The sequence below is a fragment of the Carcharodon carcharias genome, chromosome 10 (assembly GCF_017639515.1).
Source record: "Carcharodon carcharias isolate sCarCar2 chromosome 10, sCarCar2.pri, whole genome shotgun sequence".
NCBI lineage: Eukaryota > Metazoa > Chordata > Chondrichthyes > Lamniformes > Lamnidae > Carcharodon > Carcharodon carcharias.
In genome coordinates, this window is record NC_054476.1 from 80145075 (window position 1) to 80170075 (window position 25001).

At 43.2% G+C, this 25001-nt stretch overlaps 2 protein-coding genes across 8 annotated transcripts in view; one reads left to right on the forward strand and one right to left on the reverse strand.

Annotated features, from left to right (window-relative positions):
- Positions 1 to 7158: 7158 nt before the first annotated feature.
- Positions 7159 to 20616, reverse strand: znf408 (zinc finger protein 408). Of its 2 annotated transcripts, none has more exons than XM_041198140.1 (7): positions 20489 to 20616; positions 19047 to 19143; positions 15557 to 15831; positions 13739 to 13812; positions 11999 to 12195; positions 9705 to 10658; positions 7159 to 8489 (listed from the first exon to the last, which is right to left on the reverse strand). In XM_041198140.1, exons 2-7 carry the CDS (start codon positions 19126 to 19128, stop codon positions 7219 to 7221), a joined length of 2853 nt encoding a protein of 950 aa, XP_041054074.1. In that variant the 5' UTR covers positions 19129 to 19143; positions 20489 to 20616; the 3' UTR covers positions 7159 to 7218. The 2 variants fall into 2 exon arrangements, with proteins under 2 accessions (XP_041054074.1, XP_041054072.1); XM_041198138.1 differs by lacking the exon at positions 20489 to 20616 and adding an exon at positions 19841 to 20414.
- A 2377-nt stretch (positions 20617 to 22993) lies between these two features.
- Positions 22994 to 25001, forward strand: part of prdm11 (PR domain containing 11) — a 191308-nt gene continuing 189300 nt past the window's right edge. For all 6 annotated transcript variants that reach the window (XM_041196776.1, XM_041196769.1, XM_041196768.1 and 3 more), the window contains exon 1: positions 22994 to 23263. The gene's annotated coding sequence lies outside the window, so the exon portion shown is untranslated. The remainder of the gene's footprint in view (positions 23264 to 25001) is intronic.

A 25001-nucleotide genomic window follows, 5' to 3' on the forward strand; every position in this document is an offset into this window, starting at 1 on the left:
GCAATGTCCAGACGGATTTGTGAATTTGCATCCCACTCAGAATATACATAGAATGGGTTAAAAGTGAGCTGAGAAGCTGCCCCAGTGTCTCTGTTGGTGGGTATTCTGAGAGAGAGAGAGCAAGTGCTGGAAGTTTGATTCAAAAGTAACATTCACAAACAGTACACCTGCAAATCGCCATTTCAGCTATCCCGATCCTCCTTTCAACACTACTGAAACCTTAAAACTGACTATTTCTCTACCGGAGTCAACTCTACTGGAACTTTGAAACTGACTATTCGTCCACTGGAGTCAATTCTACTGGAATCTCAAATTGCAATGGCAGCAACACTCAATCTGTGCTGTAGACCTCTATCTCAACACTCAGTTAATCACTTGCTCTCCACAAGTCAAGGAATGTTCTGTACACTTCAATATATATATATTCACCTACAGGTTAAAAGTAAGAATTTAGCTTGTAGGATGATCGTATATGCATATGTTTTATCCTTTGTCTTTAGTAGTTAATAAACTTACTCTTACCTGAAACTTAAGAAATGCTGATCAAATTAGCTCCTTCAAAACCATAACGATTGGGTCTGGAAAAAATATCTGCGAAAGGGATCCCTTTTAGATTAAATCTTGTTGCGACCAACTGAGGGGGGCGGGGGGGGGGGGGGGGGGGGTTGGGACTTGTGGGTGTCTGAATAAAGACAGAGAGCGAGTTCATCCTTCCTCACCTGGGACATAACAATTTTGGGGTGACCCAGCCAGATGGCGACGAATTGAGGGGTTTCACCTGAATCAACAAATTTGGGGAACCTCAGCTAGGGGTGGGTCATAACACTGTACTTGTCATGTTCACCATAGCTGGGTGAAAGTAAGCAATTGGTCTATCATACTTAAGTGGGCAATCAGTGCATAAATTGCCTTCTCAAACACTGCAAGCCCAAATGACCTTCAAGATTTCCATGAGATCTGCACTGGTTTTACAAAGGGACTCAACTTGTTTTAAAAAAATACCTTGATGATGTTGTATTCAGATTTTGAATCTCTGGCTACCCCTCTGGCTCTGCCTGGGACAGAGTGAACAGTCACTCGTCAACAACTTGGCGCAGGTGCTGATCGTTTTATGTCCTTGCGAGCTCGGTTCGGTGATTGCAATACCTTACGTCATTCTGGGCAGGGATTCATCAATGGGCCCGTCAGGACCACTCCCTCTACTAGGGCTAAGTTCTCCAGATATCTCCTTTTGTGTCCACGAGTAAATATGTCATCACTACCATGTTTGCTTGGCTACTGTGAGATAATAATATCCTTAAGATGTCCACTCCTGGGATGAGAAAATGGATCCTTGTGTCAGTCGAAAATAGAGTTGTTGCTTGTAACATCACCCAAAATACATTTTTCTGCGCAGAAAGTGACCAAAAATCTCAAACTTGACACACAGCTAGAACTTAAACTTCTTCAGAACAGATGGAAGAGGGCAAGGAGGAAATTGGTGAAATAATGACTATGCCAGAGCTGATGCAAGTCCAACCTGAAAATTTATCCTTTTAGTGCTGGCTGACATCTGTATTTCCAGCATTCATATGTATTTATTTTGTATGTTTTGTTTGAACAATGCTACATATGTAATTCCTCACTTTGTTCCTTGAGCAGCTATCACTTACAGATAGTCATTTGGTAGTGCAGAACTATTGCTGAAAAAGAGACATGGCTAAGCTTTTCATCTTGCATTCATCAGGACACTTGCAAGAATACTAATATAAAGGGGGAAAACAACATTGACAAGAAGGAAAAAATTCAAGATAATAGCAAAGAAAATTAAAGGGGAGATTAGAAAAAAATTATTTTCACAGAGGGTGCTTAGAATGTGAAATTCTTTACAAAAAGATGAGCATTAAAAGGTAAAGGGTAGAATAGGCAGGTCATGTGAAGGAAAACATTAGCACAGATTTGATGGCCCTATGATCTCTCCTCTGTACTGCGACCTTCTGTGACTCTGACCAATTGTTTCGAGGTAGCTAACAGTTGCTAGATTTTATGCTCACTTGACGTTAGGAAATTCCAAAACGAGCTAGCATTCTGAGCTCTGTTGACAAATCCTTCAATGACAAAATATGAAGAAAAACACGGAATTTTCAGAGATTATCAGTGTTAAGTACTCAATGATGATTTGCTAACACATTCGGTTAACTCTCAACAGAAGTTCCAAGACTCTTGTACTCCAACCCAGAACTGAGTTTCTCTTCACTTGGCAATTATTTTTGTTATATATACTTCCCACAGTAGGAAAAAGAATCCTCACATAAAAAGAGCAGTGTTTGTTTTGATCAAACCATACTGTACCCTCATTTCCAGACAGTGTGGTCTGTAGGAGTTATTTTGGAAAGTAACTGCAGTAATTCATGTTAACATATCATTGACTCAGCTCATTTTGCCTCCTTCCATGTGAGATGACCTAAGGGACTTTTTAGTGAGTCTCCGGCATCTTCCCACAGTGCTTGCCTGGGAGAAAGGTAAAGCATAGCACTCAGCTCCAGGCTGCTCTTTGTTTTAAATCACCTTCTCATGTGGCAAAACAAGCTATTATTTCAAAAATTGATATCTCTAGTGAACAGCTGAAAGTGACTTCAAACCAACTTTTAAAACAGAAATAATTTTGGGAATGTGGATGTCACTAACAAGGGTGGCATTTATTGTCCACCCCTGGGTGCCCTGAGGTGATGACAGCCAGTCTTCCTGAACCATTGCACACGCTCTAGTATAACTGAGTGGTTTGCTCGGCTACTTTAGAAGGCAGTTAAGCACGTTATTGTGAATCTGGAATCATATGTAGGTCAGACAGGCCAAGGCCATCATGTTTTCTTCCTTAAAGGACATTAGTGAACCAGTCGGATTTTTATGACAATCAATAGCTTTGTTGTCACTTTTATTGATACCATTTTTTTATTTCCATGTTTGACCTGATTTCAAATTCTCAAACTGCCTTGCTGGGATTTGAACTCACTTCCTGTGAATTATTAGTCCAAATCTAGGATACTAGGTAGAATTCATTGATGGTCATAACCTGAATTATGTGCCTTGAACTAATTTCAACAAGTCTGCATCGAGGAGTTTTTTGGGGCTGCATTGATTCAGTTTTTTTCCAGTGTGACAATGATTTTCACACTGAAGGGTTAACAATTGTGACATGTCTGCTACAAGTGTAGATTGATAATTTGCAGATCATGACCAAGAAATAACACCAGAATATATTATATTTAAAAACTAGCAATTTGTGATTGCTTTGCAACATAAAAACCTTTGAAAATTTGTCAAGGGGCGGCTGGTTCATCTGCTTCTGCCCTTCTAGCTGTAACACAGAACATCGGTTTATCATAGAGATAAAAACAAAAAAACTGCGGATGCTGGAAATCCAAAACAAAAACAGAATTACCTGGAAAAACTCAGCAGGTCTGGCAGCATCGGCGGAGAAGAAAAGAGTTGACGTTTCGAGTCCTCATGACCCTTCGACAGAACTTGAGTTCGAGTCCAGGAAAGAGCTGAAATATAAGCTGGTTTAAGGTGTGTGTGTGGGGGGCGGAGAGATAGAGAGACAGAGAGGTGGAGGGGGTTGGTGTGGTTGTAGCGACAAACAAGCAGTGATAGAAGCAGATCATCAAAAGATGTCAACAACAATAGTACAATAGAACACATAGGTGTTAAAGTTAAAGTTGGTGATATTATCTAAACGAATGTGCTAATTAAGAATGGATGGTAGGGCACTCAAGGTATAGCTCTAGTGGGTTTTTTTTTTTATTTTTTTTTTATTTTATATAATGGAAATAGGTGGGTAAAGGAAAATCTTTATAATTTATTGGGAAAAAAAAAAGAAGGGGGAAACAGAAAGGGGGTGGGGATGGGGGAGGGGACTCACGACCTAAAGTTGTTGAATTCAATATTCAGTCCGGAAGGCTGTAAAGTCCCTAGTCGGAAGATGAGGTGTTGTTCCTCCAGTTTGCGTTGGGCTTCACTGGAACAATGCAGCAAGCCAAGGACAGACATGTGGGCAAGAGAGCAGGGTGGAGTGTTAAAATGGCAAGCGACAGGGAGGTTTGGGTCATTCTTGCGGACAGACCGCAGGTGTTCTGCAAAGCGGTCGCCCAGTTTACGTTTGGTCTCTCCAATGTAGAGGAGACCACATTGGGAGCAACGAATGCAGTAGACTAAGTTGGGGGAAATGCAAGTGAAATGCTGCTTCACTTGAAAGGAGTGTTTGGGTCCTTGGACGGTGAGGAGAGAGGAAGTGAAGGGGCAGGTGTTGCTTCTTTTGCGTGGGCAAGGGGTTGTGCCATAGGAGGGGGTTGAGGAGTAGGGGGTGATGGAGGAGTGGACCAGGGTGTCCCGGAGGGAGCGATCCCTACGGAATGCCGATAAGGGGGGTGAAGGGAAGATGTGTTTGGTAGTGGCATCATGCTGGAGTTGGCGGAAATGGCGGAGGACGATCCTTTGAATGCGGAGGCTGGTGGGGTGATAAGTGAGGACAAGGGGGACCCTATCATGTTTCTGGGAGGGAGGAGAAGGAGTGAGGGCGGATGCGCGGGAGATGGGCCGGACACGGTTGAGGGCCCTGTCAACGACCGTGGGTGGAAAACCTCGGTTAAGGAAGAAGGAGGACATGTCAGAGGAACTGTTTTTGAATGTAGCATCATCGGAACAGATGCGACGGAGGCGAAGGAACTGAGAGAATGGGATGGAGTCCTTACAGGAAGTGGGGTGTGAGGAGCTGTAGTCGAGATAGCTGTGGGTGTCGGTGGGTTTGTAATGGATATTGGTGGACAGTCTATCACCAGAGATTGAGACAGAGAGGTCAAGGAAGGGAAGGGAAGTGTCAGAGATGGACCACGTGAAAATGATGGAGGGGTGGAGATTGGAAGCAAAATTAATAAATTTTTCCAAGTCCTGACGAGAGCATGAAGCAGCACCGAAATAATCATCGATGTACCGGAGAAAGAGTTGTAATCCCTCTACACCTCCATCCCCCACCAGGATGGTCTGAGGGCCCTTAGCTTCTTCCTCAAACAGAGGCCCGAACAATCCCCATCCACCACTACTCTCCTCCGTCTGGCTGAACTTGTTCTCACGCTGAACAATTTCTCCTTCAACTCCTCTCACTTCCTCCAAATAAAAGGTGTGGCTATGGGTACCTGCATGGGCCTCAGCTATGCCTGTCTCTTTATGGGGTATGTGGAACATTCCTTGTTGCAGTCCTACTCCGGCCCCCTTCCACAACTCTTTCTCCGGTACATCGATGATTATTTCGGTGCTGCTTCATGCTCTCGTCAGGACTTGGAAAAATTTATTAATTTTGCTTCCAATCTCCACCCCTCCATCATTTTCACGTGGTCCATCTCTGACACTTCCCTTCCCTTCCTTGACCTCTCTGTCTCAATCTCTGGTGATAGACTGTCCACCAATATCCATTACAAACCGACACCCATAGCTATCTCGACTACAGCTCCTCACACCCCACTTCCTGTAAGGACTCCATCCCATTCTCTCAGTTCCTTCGCCTCCGTCGCATCTGTTCCGATGATGCTACATTCAAAAACAGTTCCTCTGACATGTCCTCCTTCTTCCTTAACCGAGGTTTTCCACCCACGGTCGTTGACAGGGCCCTCAACCGTGTCCGGCCCATCTCCCGCGCATCCGCCCTCACTCCTTCTCCTCCCTCCCAGAAACATGATAGGGTCCCCCTTGTCCTCACTTATCACCCCACCAGCCTCCGCATTCAAAGGATCATCCTCCGCCATTTCCGCCAACTCCAGCATGATGCCACTACCAAACACATCTTCCCTTCACCCCCCTTATCGGCATTCCGTAGGGATCGCTCCCTCCGGGACACCCTGGTCCACTCCTCCATCACCCCCTACTCCTCAACCCCCTCCTATGGCACAACCCCTTGCCCATGCAAAAGATGCAACACCTGCCCCTTCACTTCCTCTCTCCTCACCGTCCAAGGACCCAAACACTCATTTCAAGTGAAGCAGCATTTCACTTGCATTTCCCCCAACTTAGTCTACTGCATTCGTTGCTCCCAATGTGGTCTCCTCTACATTGGAGAGACCAAACGTAAACTGGGCGACCGCTTTGCAGAACACCTGCGGTCTGTCCGCAAGAATGACCCAAACCTCCCTGTCGCTTGCCATTTTAACACTCCACCCTGCTCTCTTGCCCACATGTCTGTCCTTGGCTTGCTGCATTGTTCCAGTGAAGCCCAACGCAAACTGGAGGAACAACACCTCATCTTCCGACTAGGGACTTTACAGCCTTCCGGACTGAATATTGAATTCAACAACTTTAGGTCGTGAGTCCCCTCCCCCATCCCCACCCCCTTTCTGTTTCCCCCTTCTTTTTTTTTTCCCAATAAATTATAAAGATTTTCCTTTTCCCACCTATTTCCATTATATAAAATAAAAAAAAATAAAAAAAAAAACCCACTAGAGCTATACCTTGAGTGCCCTACCATCCATTCTTAATTAGCACATTCGTTTAGATAATATCACCAACTTTAACTTTAACACCTATGTGTTCTATTGTACTATTGTTGTTGACATCTTTTGATGATCTGCTTCTATCACTGCTTGTTTGTCGCTACAACCACACCAACCCCCTCCACCTCTCTCTCTCTATCTCTCCGCCCCCCACACACACACCTTAAACCAGCTTATATTTCAGCTCTTTCCTGGACTCGAACTCAAGTTCTGTCGAAGGGTCATGAGGACTCGAAACGTCAACTCTTTTCTTCTCCGCCGATGCTGCCAGACCTGCTGAGTTTTTCCAGGTAATTCTGTTTTTGTATCGGTTTATCATTGATACTTCAGGAAATCCTAGAAGCACTGTAGTGGGCTTAACAACCACCACTGGCAACACTCCCAATCTGTATTTCTATCAACTCTTAACTTTGGAAATGGATTATAAATAAACCCATTATAAATAAAAAGAGAATCATGACTTATGTAATTGCACCTGCAAAGCAATTTGTGGGAGTTGAGTGTAAAGATGCAGCTTCCAGGATGTACACTGTTGTGTTTATCTAGGAATAGGTATTTCTAGGCAAACAAACTAGTCACACAGCAGAACGGCCTGTTACTGTGGAAAGGATCCACAAATGCAATATATCAGATTCCCAAATGTAGGAAATGTATTTTAATACCAAGTCACACACACTAATAAAGACACCGTTATTGGAGTTCAGTTGCCAGTTGATATCTCTATAATCTCAGCAACAGTATTAAACCCAATATCCTCCTCAATAACAACAGCATTGTTGGTCAATTTCTCTTGCTCTACAACAACACAGTTTCTGCTAGTGACTCGTTCTCCATAATCCTCAGTGTCCGGGATAATTATTTCTATGATATCTTCATTGAGAGGTTGCTGACTTTCTACCAGGGCCTGAGCAACCACATCTTGCGAGGGGTTTCCAACGACTCCTTCAGTCTCCAAAGTTACATTGTGCTCCACCTGCTGGAATGTAACACTGGGTTCACCTGAGCTCTGATCATCAGTATTTAACATCATGTTCTCCTTGTGTTCTGCACTCGGGATTTCCACCATTTCAATGGTGTGCACATAAAGGTTTAAAACCACACTTTCGTTTCCACCCGAGTCGGCACTCTCTTGGCTGACGGTATTTAAGCCGACTTTCCTAACACGCTTTGGAGTCAAAGTAAGAGTTTTGCTTTCAGAGCTTTCCTTTTCCAAAGAGGCGATAGCTTCTGCAACCTCCCCTAAACTTCGAGCATTGCTTTTCTTGTGGGATGCCCTGTGTCTCTTTAAGCTTTGGGTCATGGTGTACCCCTTTCCACAAATGTCACATTTAAATGGCTTTTCAGTCAAGTGGATTCTCTGGTGCCTACGAAGCTTGGTGGCAAGGGTATATGCCTTCCCACACTCATTACATTTGAAGGGTCTCTCTCCTGTGTGCAGGCGTTCATGAGCTCTGAAAGTGTGTGGATCCCTCAAAGTTTTCCCACATATTGTACAGAGATAGACCTCCCCAGTGTGAGAAATCCGGTGCCTCCGCAATTCAGGCAACTGGGAGAAAAACTCTCCACAGTCCTCGCATTTATATGGTTTCTCTCCAGTGTGGATTCGTTGGTGGCCCCGAAGATTGCCGATCTGCCTGAAGGCTTTACCGCAGTACGTGCAAGTGAATGGCTTTTCACCCGTGTGTAGCCTCATGTGGTTCTTCAGTGAGCCTGGGTTGGCCAGCTCCTTATCACATACACTGCAACGGCAGGCTTTTGGGTTGCCAAGGTTCATGGCCTTGAGGCGGTGGAGCTTCTTATGAATCCGGAGGGATGGTGGCCTGGCAAATGCTTTTCCACATTCACCGCATACGAACGGGCGTTCCCCTGAATGCACCCGCTCATGTTCTCGGAGATCTCGCTTCAATGCATAGGCCTTGTCACATTGCTGACATTTGAATGGCCGCTCGCCTCTGTGCAGCATCTGGTGGGCTATAAAAAAAGATGGTCAAAAGACTGTTTTAAACAGGAATAGCCCAGCAAGCCATGCATGTCAATCAGTTCTTGGACATACGGGCTAAAATTGCGTCAGTATCCGAGGAGACATGAATGGTACTGAACACTGTACAATCATCAGCAAATATCCCCATTTCTGACCTTATGATGAAGGAATGGTCATTGGTGGAGCAGCAGAAGATGGTTGGGCCTAGGCAACTACCCTGAGGAACTCCTGCAGTGATGTCCTCGGCTGGGATGATTGGCCTCCAACAACCACAACCATCTTCCTTTGTGCTAGGTATGACTCCAACCAGTGGAGTGTTCCTCACCCACCCGCCTTCCCCCAGAGTCCTATTGACTTCAATTTTGCTAGAGCTCCTTGATGCCACACTCAGTCAAACGCTCACCTCACCTCTTGAGTTCAGCTCTTTCGTTCATGTTTAGACCAAGGCCACATTGAGGTCAGGATCCAAGTGGTCCCGGATGTAGAAGAGTCCCAGGCAAAATTAGAAGAGCCGGGGAGCTTTCCCCATCATCCTGACCAATATTCATCCCTCACCAACACTACTAAAACAGATTATTTAATAATTATTTCATTGTTGTTTATGGGACTGAAATGTGAGCAAATTGGCTCGTGTTTCCTAATTACAAGCGACTATAATAAAAAGCTGTAAAATCCTGAGGTCAGCCCTGAAGGGTGCAACATAATTCAAGTTCTATATCTCTCTCTTTCTCAAATTTAAGACAGGTAAATGTAGTACTAAAGATCAGGTACTCTGCATAAAAGGATGTACTCTGAATCAGAGGATGCAAGACTGTATCAGCCGATCCTCCATCAGCGGCAATTTGCCAGACAGCTTGTTCAGGTGCAGAGTGCCAATGATGCAGAAGACCAGCTGGGTCCTCTTGCAGCAAATCCAATGAAATAATACACTTGGTGAGGTCTGTATGTCAGTCTGCCAAACCCTCCAAACTGACACAGGGAGCATTCCAACAGGAGACAGTGAAGGGTGTGGGGAGGTATATTAAAAATGGTTTAACACAAAGCCAGAAGAATTCTCTTGCTTTTCTTCCATAAAGTCCAAGGGTCTAGCATAGTAACAAAAAAATCAGATCCAGAATACTTTACATAAAAATAAAAGTCCACAGAGCATCAATTCTCTGGTGTGAAAATGACCACAACAATTTTAGGTAACCCCTTTCTTTTACCTCTAAAACTCTCCTCAGAGCTGTAGCTCTTCCCACACTCATTGCACAAGTATGGTTTATGGCCAGTATGAGTGAACCGATGTTTCTTCAGGTGGCACAACTGGATGAAACCTTTTCCACAGTCGTCACATCTGTACCTTCTCTCACTGGGGTCGATCTGGGAGCTGTCACGGCGGCAGAACTTTCTCCTGCCCCCTGATTTGGTTTTAGGTTTGCGTTTGCCAATAGCTCGCATGTGCTCTCCGTTTTCAGCAGGAGGTTTTTGCCCGTCCACCTTTTTGTCTGGTGTGGTCAAATCATCACCTGGTTTCTTCTTTGTCTCGTGATTCTCTAAAGATTTGGCTTCTGTATTTTGATCGCAACATTTCTCGTTTGCTTCTTTAGACTTTTCCTGGTTGTCTCCCAGCATTGCCTTCTTCCTCCTGTCCTGTTTTGGTACCTGTTGCTTCAGTGTTTGTGAATTGAGCCCAGTGTGCATCTTTCGAGCTCTCCCAGCAGCACAAGTTCCAGGGCCCTTGTTGCATGTTGATGATCGTAAGGTCCTCTCACCAAGTCCAGACTGATTAATTTTCTTCTGTTTTTTGGGCTTAATTTCACTAACATCTTGTGCCAATTTGTCAATCCCAGGGTCATGCTGTTTCTTAGTATCATCCCGTTTGGAGAAAGGGGCTGGGAACAGCATTTTTTCAATGTTGTTGGGCCGGTTTAATTTTGGTGGACGCCCCAAGGCAACCCAACTCACTCTCTTCTCTGACAACGTGTTCTGGGTTTTATGTTTGATCTGAAGCCGCTGTGATCTTTTAACTGGCTGATCTATTTTCACCACTTTCACGCACTCTGGCTCTTTTTCAGCTACAAGTGGTTTGCTGCACAGTGGCCTAGGCAGAGAAGGCTCGGCTGGCACGACAACAGCATGCGCTGGTGCATTATCCATGGGCTCTTCATGTAGCACATCTGTTAATAAGAGGTCAGAGCATTCAATATAAAAACTCGTCTGTATGTAACTACAGGTGATTACCTAGTAACTCAAGTATAAAATGACATAGTACCAAACCTCCTCCATAGCAACTCTACTGGACTGAAGATATCTAAGCATAATTAGTACTCAAAAGGTGAAGTATACTCTTGAGTATTGATACATAGCCCTCAATGTGTGAAAACAGACATCAGCTGCTTACTGTTAACTTGTTCTTAACAGAAGTTAAACTTTTGTTAAACTGCTGCGTAGAGACACTCTGGGAACAAATATAATTTGTATAAACGGAACATTCTGAATATCAATTGGCCACGGCCTATCATCCCTATTCATGAGTTCACATAGTGGAGATATGTGTTTTAAAAGTAGGCACGGAATGTTTCTTCTACTGGATGTGATGGTGCCACAGATCTTGTTCTACCTAACAGGAATGACAGAGGCAGAAACTATGTCTTTCCTACTGGGCACATAATATAGGTATCAGGTTAGGCCATTCAGCCCCTCAAACCTATCTAGTCATTCAATCAGGTTATAGCTGATCTGTACCTCAGTTCCGTTTACCCATCTTTGATCTGTCTCCCTTGATTCCCTTACCCATCAAAAATCCATTAAGCTCAGTCTTGAAATTACAACTGACCCAGCATCCACAGCCATCTGGGAAGAGTTCTAGAATTCTACCACCTGCCAATTTCAATCCTGAATAGTTTGGCTCTAATTTTAAGATTATGTCTACTTGAACTGGAATCCCCCACGAGCAGAAATGGTTGCTCTATGTAAATCCAATTGAATCCCATTATCGTTTTAAACACCTCAACTAGGTCACCCCTCATACTTTTAAACTCAATGGAATAAACCCAAATTTATTAATCCTTTAAGAATAGTAGAGCCAGAGACTGTGATTGAACAAGAAACTGTGCCCTATCTAGCAAGAATGGTGGGACAAAAAAAACTGCTCCCTATTTAGCAAGAGAGGTAGAAACAGAGAATGTATTCCATCTACTGGGAATGGGACAAGATATTGCAACCCAACCAGAAAGAGTGATGAAAACACAGTCTGCCTGATCTACCAGGAGTGAATGAATCAAACACTGTGTCCAAAGCTCAATGTAGAGTGCATGCAGGGGCTAGTCTCTGCATTACCACTTCCAATAAACAGAATCAGTATCCATGTTTCAATTAGATGAGCTTTAGAATGCTACACTGTATCAATGTGGAACTTTAGAAGCATAACTTGTAGTCCATCCAACTGAAATTATGGAAACATAAACTGTATGGTATCTACATGAAGGTATGGAAGCAAACTGCATACCACATTTACCTGTGTGAACTTTGACTGTCTCAATGTCCTCATGCACATTGTCTATATCCTTTATTACTTGAACTTGATTCTCCTCTGGCCATAAGAGAAGTTCTTGACCCAGTTCGATAGTTTTAGAAACCCTGTAGTAGATCTTTCCATAAAACTGGAAAATGACTGCATTGCTCTCCTCTTTTGTTTTTGCCTTGTTTGCATATCTGTAAAAAAAACCCTCAAATTTATTACCCAACTGTAGCTGAGGCTGGGCCTCTGCAGCCATGCTCTGATACAGCTGTCCATTTGATCAAATCACAGCTCAATTTATTGAACTATTTAGGAATGTATTATTTTCAATTTAAAATGCCCACAGTACTCCAATGCATGTCCTGCCACTGATGCACAACAGGGGCACAGAGGTATCTTCTGAGCATGTGACCTGAGGATAAGGGAGGATTGTGAATTGAGGAGAAAAAAGGGATCTTGTAGTAAAATCACAACTAAAATGGAACTTCTACAGAAATGTCTTATTGTCTGTGTATATATTGCACATGGGAATGAAGTCCATAGGACAGCTGTAATTCATTAGAGGTTTGCTTTCACGTTTATGACACCACCTAAACCTCCCAATTAGATTCAGCCTGTGCTAATTCTCCAGCATCCTCCAATATATCTGAATTCCTTATATACTACCTCGGAATTGTTGCTGTGTATTCCACTGTTAAGGTCAGTCTAGGGTGAAATATCTGCATTTTTTAAGAGAGTAAGTCAGCAGAAATGTCTGCATACAAACAAATCAGGCAGTAAGTGAATGGTACTGGCGACCCTTTTTAAAATTGACATTAAAAATACATTAAAAATCTAGAATGAAATTATAAGAAAAATTACCAGATGGTCATGAAATGGAAAGAGGCAGAAAGAGTGAGTAAAGGCCAATTTGACTGTTTCAGGTTTTCTTTAGACCATTTTCAGCTGCTCAGTTTTGTACATCTTTACTGAAATGGAGTATCCTCGCACACTTGCATGGGGGATGAGTCCTTTTTGGGATAAGGTGTAGGTGGGTCAGTTAACTCAAGTTGAAGTGTTTGAAATAAATGTGCTTTATCACTTCACAGCAAGTAGCCTGATGAAGCAATGTGACAGCACTGACTTGTTCTCACATCTGCCAAGGGAAGGAGAATTAAGAAAGGAAAAATAATTGAGCGGACTCAACTTGCTCTGCTTGAATGAGCTCTGGCACCAATAACGATCATGGAGGAGTCATCAGTCTTTAGATACTGTTTGATAATGCTAACTTAGGTATAGGAGCTGGTCATTGATTAAATCACAGTGCTACCACCTTACTAGGCCAGTTGACTTTTTGCACTGCAGCTAGTCATTTCCAATTCCTCTAATGATTTTAAAACTGTGAATACCAAATTACATTGGTGACAGAACATGGAGCTGAAAGCTTCCATCATTAGGAAAAGCACCTTAATACTGAAGATAATTACTTTATTGAATGTTTTCAGAGGTTTGGGGTTATGATTCACTATGTTACTGTAGATCAAGGTGCCAACATACACGTTTCACCAGAAAGTCAAGTATTGACTCTCTTGGATCAAGACAGGATTTTTGTAGCTCAATTCTCCTAAACTGAGGGGTGGGAGAACAGGCAGGTCAGCAGCATTGAATTAGAATTTAGAATAAACCAAAATATAAAAACCACATTAACAGAGAATCTTTATTGTGTGCCGTTATATTTATACATAAAGATTGCATTACCTCATCCAGTTTGAGAATGATTGATTGACCCTCTGTGCTTCTGGCAATCCAGCTTTTTCATTGTTTTCTCTAAGCTGTGGTAACAAAGACAATCAGTCTTTTGAAATAAGCCTTTTCAAAAGAAGGAAAGGTACCCAGATTCATTACATATCTGTAGTCAGCCCACCGTCGCTTTTTATTGCACTTGTTTATACACAGGCTGACTGTCCAGGTGATGACATGAGGATCTGGCTGCCTGTCAGATTTACACTGTACTCTAACTACATGCACCTCACTTAAGTGAGGGTGTTAACATTAATTACATAACATAGGTTTGATAAGTCATAAACATAAATGATTACTGAATAAAAATCACAACTACTAGTTCCTCCAAACACATCCTGTTCTGCAACAATGCCATTTGTTATCTGAAATTCTTTTCAAGAACATTCTTACGGAAATATATTCTAATTTTATTATTTGTTCATGGGATGTGGGCATTGTGGCTAGGCCATCTTTTATTGCCCATCCCTAATTGCCCTTGTTCAGAGCTTATTTAAGAGTCAACCACATTACTGTGGGTCTGGAGTCACATGTAAGCCAGACCAGATAAGAATGGCAGATTTCCTCCCCTAAAGGACAATAGCGAACCAGATGGGTTTTTATGACTATCGGCAATGGCTTCATGGTCATCATCAGACTTTTAATTCCAGATTTTTATTGGATTCAAATTTCACCACCATGGTGGGATTCGAACTCGGGTCCCCAGAGGATTACCCTGGTTCTCTGGAATACTACTACTCTCTGGAATACTGGCATACCATTATGCCACCGCATATCCTCAACTTGCTCCACAGTGCACTTATAAAGGAATATTTGTACTGCAACAGATCAGGAGTGATTTGTTTCATCATTGCTAAGTAGCAAATCTTTTTCTCCATCTCATAATTTACTGCTCCTCTCCCTTTGGGGCAGTACCTTGTGTTTGATGGGGTAGGTGGCTATGAATCTGTACATGGCAGCTGATTTCTTGTGAATTTGTTGCAGCAGGCTTAACAAGTCTTAAAACTGCTGTGTGAATGTTAAACACCAAGTACTCAAGCACACTGACAACTACCGTGGAGTTTCGGTCTGGATCAATTGTTTACAAAATCTGTAAAACATCCAGTAAAATCAAGAGAGGAGTACAGAGAAGAAGCAACAGACATTTCTGTAGTGGGGAATGAAAGATTTCCACAGTAATTTAAAGATTCAGCATGCTCACATATCAGATGTACTTTTAGTTGCCCGGTAGTACAGAACTTGAGTATTGCTGAGAAAAAAGACACATGCTGTCGAAGCTTTTCTTCTTGAACTTTTCAGTACAGATGCAAGAATGTCAAATTTCAAAGGAAGCAACAATTTATACTGCATGAGAAAAGGGTGCAGACTGGTTGGCAAGTTGGAGAAAGCACCAGGAAACTTTTGTCCCCCATGCATATGTTTAATTCAAAAAAGGTGCAATGCCCTGACATATTCCTTTTTCCTGCAGAGGACAGATCCCTGCAAATGAACATATGTAGCTTCCAGCAAGGCTAAGTGAGCTACGTTGCAAGCCCGACTGATAGTCTTAAACCGGTTGTTAATTTAATTCTTTGCACACTCGGGATTGTTCAGCAAGTGCTGCCCACCCATGGAATCGCATCTACTACTTTGACAGCATGTCTGTTTTTTTCAGCTTTGTACTTTTAATTGATAATTTAGACTGATGAATGTTACTATCTATTTTCAACATCTATCATGCAGACCCCAGATATTAAAGGGCTTTTAGATAGGAGAGTTAACTAACATACTCTGTACCTCCTTTGAAATGAAGGATGCTATTCCATTTACGTCATCACATTCCAGTTTTCCTTCGACAGGTCCAAAAAATATTCCTCTGGGAAGTGCCTTAGAAACACACCAGATACCCAGCTGGTTTTTCTGAGTCTGGGAAGGTCCTGCTGCCAGACCAGGGGGGAGTGTGTAGAAGGCTCGGCATGGTAACCCAAGCTCCACTGGTGTATCTTTTATAAAAGATGGCAGGCCATGCACTGGACATCTCTTTTCAAAGAACTCCTGACAATCCTCACAGACTGAAGGAACAAAAAAATGAAACAGTAAAATTTACACAATATTTAAAGTTCAAGAACAACCAGGTGAAACAAGAGCTTAGTGCATAAAGCTATGGACTTTCACTTGGGATTCTATTTTGGTGTTAAATTATCAAATATTCAATTCTCATTGGAATGTATATATTCTGTGTATTCAATGAGAAAGAAAAATCTCAAGGGGAGGGCCCACCATCTGTGGTTAACTAAAAAACGTTAAAGGCAGTATCAAACTTAAAGAAAAAGCATATAACTACACAAAGACGGGTGGCAGGTCAGAAGATTGGAAAGAATATAAAGAACAGCAAAGACTGGCAAAAAGATTAATAAGGAGGGAAAAATTAAAGTATGAGAGAAAGCTAGCAAGTAATATAACGATGGATAGTAAGACTCTCCATAGATATTTAAATAAGAAGCTAACAAAGTGAGCGTTAGTCCTAAAGAGAGTGCACCTGGGGAATTGATAATGGAAATTAGGGAGATGGTGGATGAACTAAACAGTTATTTTGCTTAGGTCTTCACTATAGAGGACACAAGTAATATCCTGGAAATAGCTGTAAATCTGGAAAAGGAAGGGAGGGAGGAACTTGGGAAAATTAAAATCACCAAGGAAGTGGCATTGAGCAAATTGCTGGGGCTGCAGGCTGACAAATCTCCAGGTCTGGATGGACTTCACCCTAAGGTCTTGAAAGAAGTGGCTTGTGAGATAGTTGGTGCACTGGTTTTAATTTTCCAAAATTCCCTAGATTTGGGGAAAGTTCCATTAGGTTGGAAAATAGCAATTATAACACCTTTATCCAAAAAGAGGAGACAGAAAGCAGAAAACTATAAGCCAGCTAGCCTAACATCTGTCACAGGGAAAATGTTAGAAGCTATTATTAAAGATGTTATAGCAAGGCACTTAGAAAAATTCAAGACAATCAGGCAGAGTCAACGTGGTTTCATAAAAGGGAAATCATGTTTAACCAATTTATTGGAGTTCTATGAAGGAGTCAGATGTGCTGTGGTAGCATTGATCAAACTACATATTCGTATTCTGTGATGCTTCTATTTCTTCTGTTCCATTTCATCCACTCCACCCCATCCACTTAAAGAGTCTGGTGGAAATAACTAAGAGGCTGCATTGCCAATAGTCACCACTTCCTTTTGTTTGAGTGTTCTATGAAGTGCCTTGGGATGTTTTTATGTTAAAGATGCTATATAAAGTGCAAGATGTTGTAGTGTTAATAACTTGCCCCCCACGCCCCATTTTTTAAATAGCCGACACAGAGTCAGAAATTTAATATACTATTTTCTTTCCATGTTTCTTTGTGTGTTCATGTTTTGTTAGGTATTTTCCTGTTGCTACCAGTGTCCTCAAGCAATTCACATTGATATTAACACACACTGTACCACACGCTTGCTGTGTTTTTTGTGCACAATTTAGCACATCTGCATAGTGTTAAAAATTATGAGTAAAAGAAAATTAAGTAAATATGTTACAATAAAATACTACAACAATGATAACTTGCATTTAAATAGCATATTTGGATAGGAGAGCCAACAGAAGAATACAGTGAGGACAACGGTCTTCAGCTAACCTCTCCCACACTGATGTTAGAAAGAGCTAAGCAGAGGCTAAGAACAAAGTCCCAATCCCATGGCCATTGTTAGAACCCTCTAATAGCTCAAAACAACACAGGCATTATTTTAAGAAACAATGATTTTTCATTTAATCTATCTTAACACTGGCATGGGTCTGACTGGGAGAGAGTTGGGACTTATGCATGGTGCCTGAAGAAAATATAGGAATTCAGGGCTCAATTTAAAATACTTCTAATATATAACCTAAAGGATTTCAGCATGATAGGACAAGTATCACAATACCAATTTTTATCACAGAATCACACAGTGCAGAAGAGGACCTTCGGCCCATCGGGTCCGCACCGACACGTGAGAAACACCTGATCTACCTACCTAATCCCATTTACCAGCACTTGGCCCATAGTCTTGAATGATATGACATGCCAAGTGCTCTTCCAGGTACTTTTTAAAGGATGTGAGACAACCCGCCTCCACCACCTTCCCAGGTAGCGCATTCCAGAGCGTCACCACCCTCTGGGTAAAAAAGTTTTTCCTCACATCCCCCCTAAACCTCCTGCCCCTCACCTTGAACTTATGTCCCCTCGTGACTGACCCTTCAACTAAGGGGAACAGCTGCTCCCTTTCCACCCTGTCCATGCTCCTCATAATCTTGTACACATCGATCAAGTCGCCCCTCAGTCTTCTCTGCTCCAACGAAAACAACCCAAGTCTATCTAACCTCTCTTCATAACTTAAATGTTTCATCCCAAGCAACATCCTGGTGAATCTCCACTGCACCCCCTCCAGTGTAATCACATCCTTCCTATAATGTGGCGACCAGAACTGCACACAGTGCTCCAGCTGTGGCCTCACCAGGGTTCGATACAACTCCAACATGACCTCCCTACTTTTGTAATCTATGCCTCGATTGATAAAGGTAAGTCCCATATGTCTTTTTCACCACCCACTAACATGCCCCTCCACCTTCAGAGATCAATGGTCCCACACGCCTAGGTCCCTTTGTTCCTCAGAACTTCCTAGTGTCATGCCGTACATTGGATACTTCCTTGTCAAATTACTCCTTCCAAAGTGTATCACCTCATACTTTTCAGGGTTAAATTCCATCTGTCACTTATCTTCCCATTGAACCATCCTGTCTATATCTTCCAGTAGCCCAAGATACTCAGCTGACAGATTCCAAAAAAATATACTTTATAGTAATGATTCTACAGCCTATAGTTGCACTTGGACTGGTAACTAAAATAAGATGGTATAGTGGTTTGGCTCGCAGTACAGGAGAAACATGGACTTGCTGTTCATCAAGGATGACAAGTGCTACCAGGGTATTTGACAGGAGGATGCCACAGTCGAGTCCATAACTCCCCTTACACTCAACGTCTACACATTAGATGTTCCATCAGGGGTTGCTTGGTCACAAGCAGGAGTAGATACTCTGGCTTAATTTGCTCTCCACCCCCTTAGCCACGAGGCATAGAGACAAACAGCAGCAATTTCAACTTGTTGCCTCAGCTGAGATAAACTCAGTACAAATTGGGAATTAGACCCCTTCATCCAAGTCAGTTATGCCACAATTGATAGCTTTTTAATGAAAAAAATACGTACAGGGTTTTACTTACACAGCTGCTGCTTGTGGTCTGTTGGAATAAGGCCCTCTTCAGTTAGCCCTAATCCCTCACTTTCTTCATTTACTTGTGGCATTTTGTGGTAACATACCTACAAAGAGAAGCTCTGTTAATTCAAAATTAGAAAAATAAATAAAAATAAAACAGAACAAATCCTACCTATATCATTACCCCTAGTGAACCTTGATATAATGACCTTGTATTTAGCTAATCCTAAACTACACTCAAACAATAGAGTTTAATTGGAACCAGGCCCTCTCTGGCTAAATCGCAGCTGGGAAAGGGTTAAATGGGGATTTTTACGTAGAGGATGAGTCTGGTTCCTGGGTGAAAGATATCATGGGCCACACCTCACACAGCAAAAGTTACAGAAAACCTACTAATTTCAAGAATATAAGCCACACGCTGGAATTACCCAATACATAATACATGTTGCTAAACACAGTCAATTGGGTGTGTACATTTTGGAATCAAAGAGAGAGTAAAAAAGAAGACAGTCTCCAATAGATTTTCTTAAATAAAAAACTAGTCTGACAATGCTAGCAATACCAGTCTGGCAAACTTAGTTCTAACAGTGTTGTCACTTGGAATTCAGTAACATACCATTGTAGATATGTAAAACGTTAATACTCTGCTTAAAAGGCACCCAAGAGCAATAAACCATTTATTATATTACAAATAATGCCTGATATGAACATCTTGAATTTCATACCATTCAAGTGAAGTTCTGGTGGTTACAGAGATAGGTACAGTTTGGGGTGACGATTATAAGGGGGTTAGATACTTACAAGGTAGGTTTCAAGAATACACTGATGCCCAAGAGGAAACCTGTAGATGTGTCCCTTAAAGACAAGATGATTTCCGCATGGCGCAGAGAAGTGGATCCTGGCGCCTGCGCCTGTCTCGAAGTCTCTTTGCCAAGGTAAGAGGAAAAGGAGTGGCGGCCTTGCGGACATAATGTGTGTAAAAAGCAGATAGTAGGTGGGGTTGAAACGGAAAGAAAGAGAGAGAGAGAGAAAGATCCGGAGGAAAATGCTCGGCAGAATGGGAGAAAGGGAAAACCAAGGATAGGAGACAGAAAGAATTAGGGTGAAAGAGGCAAATAGTCACAGAAGGGAGACATAAATTTAATTTTTGTCCCTGAGTAACACCACAGGAAGTCATCCGAGTATGAAAATTGAATATATATTACGACCGGTATCCCTGTTAACCAGATTAAGCTAGGTTAACGAGGAGTGATGTTTTAAATAGACAAGCCTCGGTGAGAACTGAAACTTGTTCAGTTTTTTAAAAGCAGGCTCGAGGTTTATTTACTGCTCGTTATGAGGCCTGTGCTGTTACTCGGCCAGACTCTTTGGTTTTAAGATTATAGTTGGTCTTCCAGACACGTACCTCTCCTTCCTCCTCCTCTTCCCCCCTCCCCCCAGCGATCTGACCTGATTTTGTTGTCAAAGATGATCAGACTCCATCCCCGGACTGCAGGCACCAACATCACAACCCAAACCGCTGCGGGACTCCATATTCGAGCGAGCTGGAACCGACCCCTCTCTGCTTCCCCGCAAATTAACTCGCAACAAACGTTCCGGCCCCACTGGAGGAATGGTGGAGAGAACTTTCACTGATACACATTGGAACATCATTAAAAAATGTCCAGCTGTCCTGGTTTCGATTTACACCAAAATAAATTACGATATCAGTTATGATAAGGAGCACTTGTCTCACACACAATACAAAACGTTACTACAGTGTGACCATAAATCAATATTCACCATCTTTATTTCATTTCAGTAATTATCGATTTTGCTTTAATTTAAAAAAAATCCCAACTAGATTTCAGGAAAATAAGTGTTTGAAAACAAACGAGGAAAGTTTTCTCACAGGACATATTGTATATTGTGGGTGAAAATGATGTGTGGCTCGTATCCCTATAGTCTCAATAAAGGAACGTCTGCCAAACGCTTTTTGGTACTTTACTTTAAAGAATGGTGGTTTTGAAGAAAACATCTTAGACATCAAAATATTTGCAGGTCCATGAACAGTCATTCAGATATTTGAAACTTGTATGGACCCTCAAAACCTTTGCGGTCAAAATAATATCTTTATGGCAACAGTAGAATATTTATTTGAATCAGGGGTGGTCGGCCCTGCCCTTTTTGCGAGTCACCCCAGCCCCAGGTCAGGGTCCCACGCTCAGGGTTATGAGCCATGGCCGACAGCGGAAACAACCAATTTTTGGCGCTGATGGCAGAAGAGTTGGAACCTCGAGGGGTGACAGCTGTTTACAGGCGGAGGATGATTTGGGAAGCAGGGACCTGTGTAAGCAGATATGAGGAAGGCAGCAAGAAACCACCTCATGTGTTGTTCTCCCTCATCTTAGTGACAGTGTGATCAGGTTCTCAAAAGCCAAAACTGAAAAGCCTTGGGAAGGAGCTGTGATGAATGACAGGCTGTGCCCAATGAGAGTGTGGGGGCGGGGCTGTGTGATGATTGACGTATGTGCCCAATCGTGGGGTGTGATGATTGATATGTGTGACCATTGGGGGTCCGGGGGCGGGGTAGTGTGATGATTGACATGCTATGTAACCAATAGACGTCCTCGGGCGGGGCAGCTGAAGGTGATGACGGTAGCATAAACACTCAACAGTCATGTAATCAAATGTGTGAAAAGTTTGTGATCAAACTGGCATAGTTGTTTCTGTTTGCATTACCTTTTGCTGATTTTAGGGTGCTGTTATATCGTCAGATTTGTATTAAAGTAATTGTGGAGGGGAATCAGTGAAGGCCAGTGCAGCCCTGTCCAGGTCTTTGCTGCAACCTCTGTGCCTGGAGCTGGCTGCTGCTGCTCCCCGCTCCCTCTCTCACTGTCCGCCGCCTGTGGCATGCTGCTGGAAGGCGCTAAAGATCTCCTCTTGAAGGGTGGCCTCCTGTTCTCCTTCGGCTGGAACCCGGCTCATGCTACCGGTGTGTGTGTGTGAACCAGTGTCTATTTGTCAGCAGCCGGCAGCGGCTCTCGGTAACTAAGTGACCCTTGGATTTGAAGCTATCTCAGCTCATCTACGCTTTTTGGGAAAGGTTTCCAAAAGACATTTCCATTTGTTGTAATTGAGAAGGCAGTCTCCAGTACATATTGAAGAGTCATATGGACCCGAAAGGTTAACTGTTTCTCTCTCCACAGATGCTGCCAGACCTGCTGAGTTTTTCCAGCATTTTCAGTTTTTATTTCATAATTAAAATTCATTTTGTCGTTTGGTAACTTGAAGAGAATATGCAGGGTACCTCACAGCAACAGAATAATCTAGGTGTTAAAATCAAAAAATGCTTGCATATTGTGCCGGCCTGGCTCAATTTCTGCGCTGATGATCCAGAACATTGTGCTCCACTCCAGGGTCTGCACACATCATCCTGGCTGATCCTTCAGTGCAGTACTGAAGGAGAGGCTGTTTTTAAAATGACATAAAAGCGAGGTCCATCCGCTTATTCAGCGAGACAAACAGATCCTGATATTTAAGAGGAGGTGGAGAGGTGTGTGGGCACGTGTTTGCAGAGGGAGCCCACAAATGCCTGGGACGCAGCTGTTCTGGTGAATTTAATGGCAGGAAGACCTTTTTTTTTCAGAATTCAATTTCCCTCCCTCAGCTAGATTGAGAGGCCGGCCTGCTGCCGGGTGGAAAATCCAGCAGTGGAAAGCTGCAGCCGGGATACCGATAGTGAGGGAAAGGTCTGGGGAGGATCAGTGGGTGGGGTACGCAGTGCTGGTCCTCTTGCACGTACCTGCTGAAGCTGACAGCCCCCACCTCTCTTTAGCTGCCTTGTTCGCTGCTTAAATTTAAATGGCTGCCAAAGTTGGAGGAATGAAACCTTATTTAAATATCATAATTGCCGACTCGCCTCTCCAAAGCAGTTTATTTGGATGCCCAAAACCCGGCGCAGTTAAACCGGAAGTAGGCGCTTTCTTATCGGTTAGAGGGTCAGGATTCGATTCCCAAGCTGCAGCGTGAGAAGGGGTTATTTTGGGGGCTTTGCACAGTAAATGGAATATGAGGGGAGGGGCCACAGTGGAAATGAAAACCCTGATCTTTGAACAAGCTGGAGAAAACTGTTCGGACACCAGGTCGAAGCCGGACTGTCCCGGTTTCTGGTCACCCTAATTATTGAAGTTGAAAATGGGACGCTCTTACGAGCAACTGAAGAGCAAAGCGTAGAATCGTGAGGTATGAAGAAATGAGCAGACGACCTATATTCGGGCAGACTTTTTTAAATACATGATTTCTAGTTATTCTTTCACCAACGAATCAAAACCTCTCGTTCTGGAAATACTACATAAAGCTCTCCAAACGGGTCTAGGAATATTAATACAAATTTTGTCAAGAACTGAGCTTTGTGACTTGCTTATAATCATAGAATGTGAAAGTTTAATTGGGAACTGTTTTCTCCTGAGTTGGCAAAGCAGGTTTACATGTGATGGACTTAATATTAGTCAAGAAACAAACATTATTGGAGACAAAACCAAAAACAGAATTACCTGGAAAAACTCAGCAGGTCTGGCAGCATCGGCGGAGAAGAAAAGAGTTGACCTTTCGAGTCCTCATGACCCTTCGACAGAACTTGAGTTCGAGTCCAAGAAAGAGTTGAAATATAAGCTGGTTTAAGGTGTGTATGTGGGGGGCGGAGAGAGAGAGGTGGAGTGGGGGTGTGGTTGTAGGGACAAACAAGCAGTGATAGAAGCAGATCATCAAAAGATGTCAACAATAGTACAAAAGGACACATAGGTGTTAAAGTTAAAGTTGGTGATATTATCTAAACGAATGTGCTAATTAAGAATGGATGGTAGGGCACTCAAGGTATAGCTCTAGTGGGGGTGGGGAGAGCATAAAAGATGTAAAAAAATTTTTTTTTTATATAACGGAAATAGGTGGGAAAAGGAAAATCTATATAATTTATTGGAAAAAAAAAGAAAAGGAAGGGGGAAACAGAAAGGGGGTGGGGATGGGGGAGGGAGCTCACGACCTAAAGTTGTTGAATTCAGTATTCAGTCTGGATGGCTGTAAAGTGCCTAGTCGGAAGATGAGGTGTTGTTCCTCCAGTTTGCATTGGGCTTCACTGGGACAATGCAGCAAGCCAAGGACAGACGTGGGCAAGAGAGCAGGGTGGAGTGTTAAAATGGCAAGCGACAGGGAGGTTTGGGTCATTCTTGCGGACAGACCGCAGGTGTTCTGCAAAGCGGTTGCCCAGTTTACGTTTGGTCTCTCCAATGTAGAGGAGACCACATTGGGAGCAACGAATGCAGTAGACTAAGTTGGGGGAAATGCAAGTGAAATGCTGCTTCACTTGAAAGGAGTGTTTGGGTCCTTGGACGGTGAGGAGAGAGGAAGTGAAGGGGCAGGTGTTGCATCTTTTGCTTGGGCATGGGGTGGTGCCATAGGAGGGGGTTGAGGAGTAGGGGGTGATGGAGGAGTGGACCAGGGTGTCCCGGAGGGAGCGATCCCTACGGAATGCCGATAGGGGGAGTGAAGGGAAGATGTGTTTGGTGGTGGCATCATGCTGGAGTTGGCGGAAATGGCGGAGGATGATCCTTTGAATGCGGAGGCTGGTGGGGTGATAAGTGAGGACAAGGGGGACCCTATCATGTTTCTGGGAGGGAGGAGAAGGCGTGAGGGCGGATGCGCGGGAGATGGGCCGGACACGGTTGAGGGCCCTGTCAACGACCGTGGGTGGAAAACCTCGGTTAAGGAAGAAGGAGGACATGTCAGAGGAACTGTTTTTGAATGTAGCATCATCGGAACAGATGCGACGGAGGCGAAGGAACTGAGAGAATGGGATGGAGTCCTTACAGGAAGCGGGGTGTGAGGAGCTGTAGTCGAGATAGCTGTGGGAGTCGGTGGGTTTGTAATGGATATTGGTGGACAGTCTATCACCAGAGATTGAGACAGAGAGGTCAAGGAAGGGAAG

What these genes read in the sequence shown, in the direction of transcription:
- znf408 (XM_041198138.1), bottom strand. Translation starts at nt 20,008, where the DNA reads ATGTCCGCAAGGCCGCCACTCCTTTTCCTCTTACCTTGGCAAAGAGAC. An exon ending in CATCCTTCATTTCAAAGGAG is followed by an intron (nt 13,813 to 15,556) that starts GTACAGAGTATG and finishes TTGTTACCACAG; the next exon opens with CTTAGAGAAAACAATGAAAA. An exon ending in GACAGTCAAAGTTCACACAG is followed by an intron (nt 10,659 to 11,998) that starts GTAAATGTGGTA and finishes TCTTATTAACAG; the next exon opens with ATGTGCTACATGAAGAGCCC.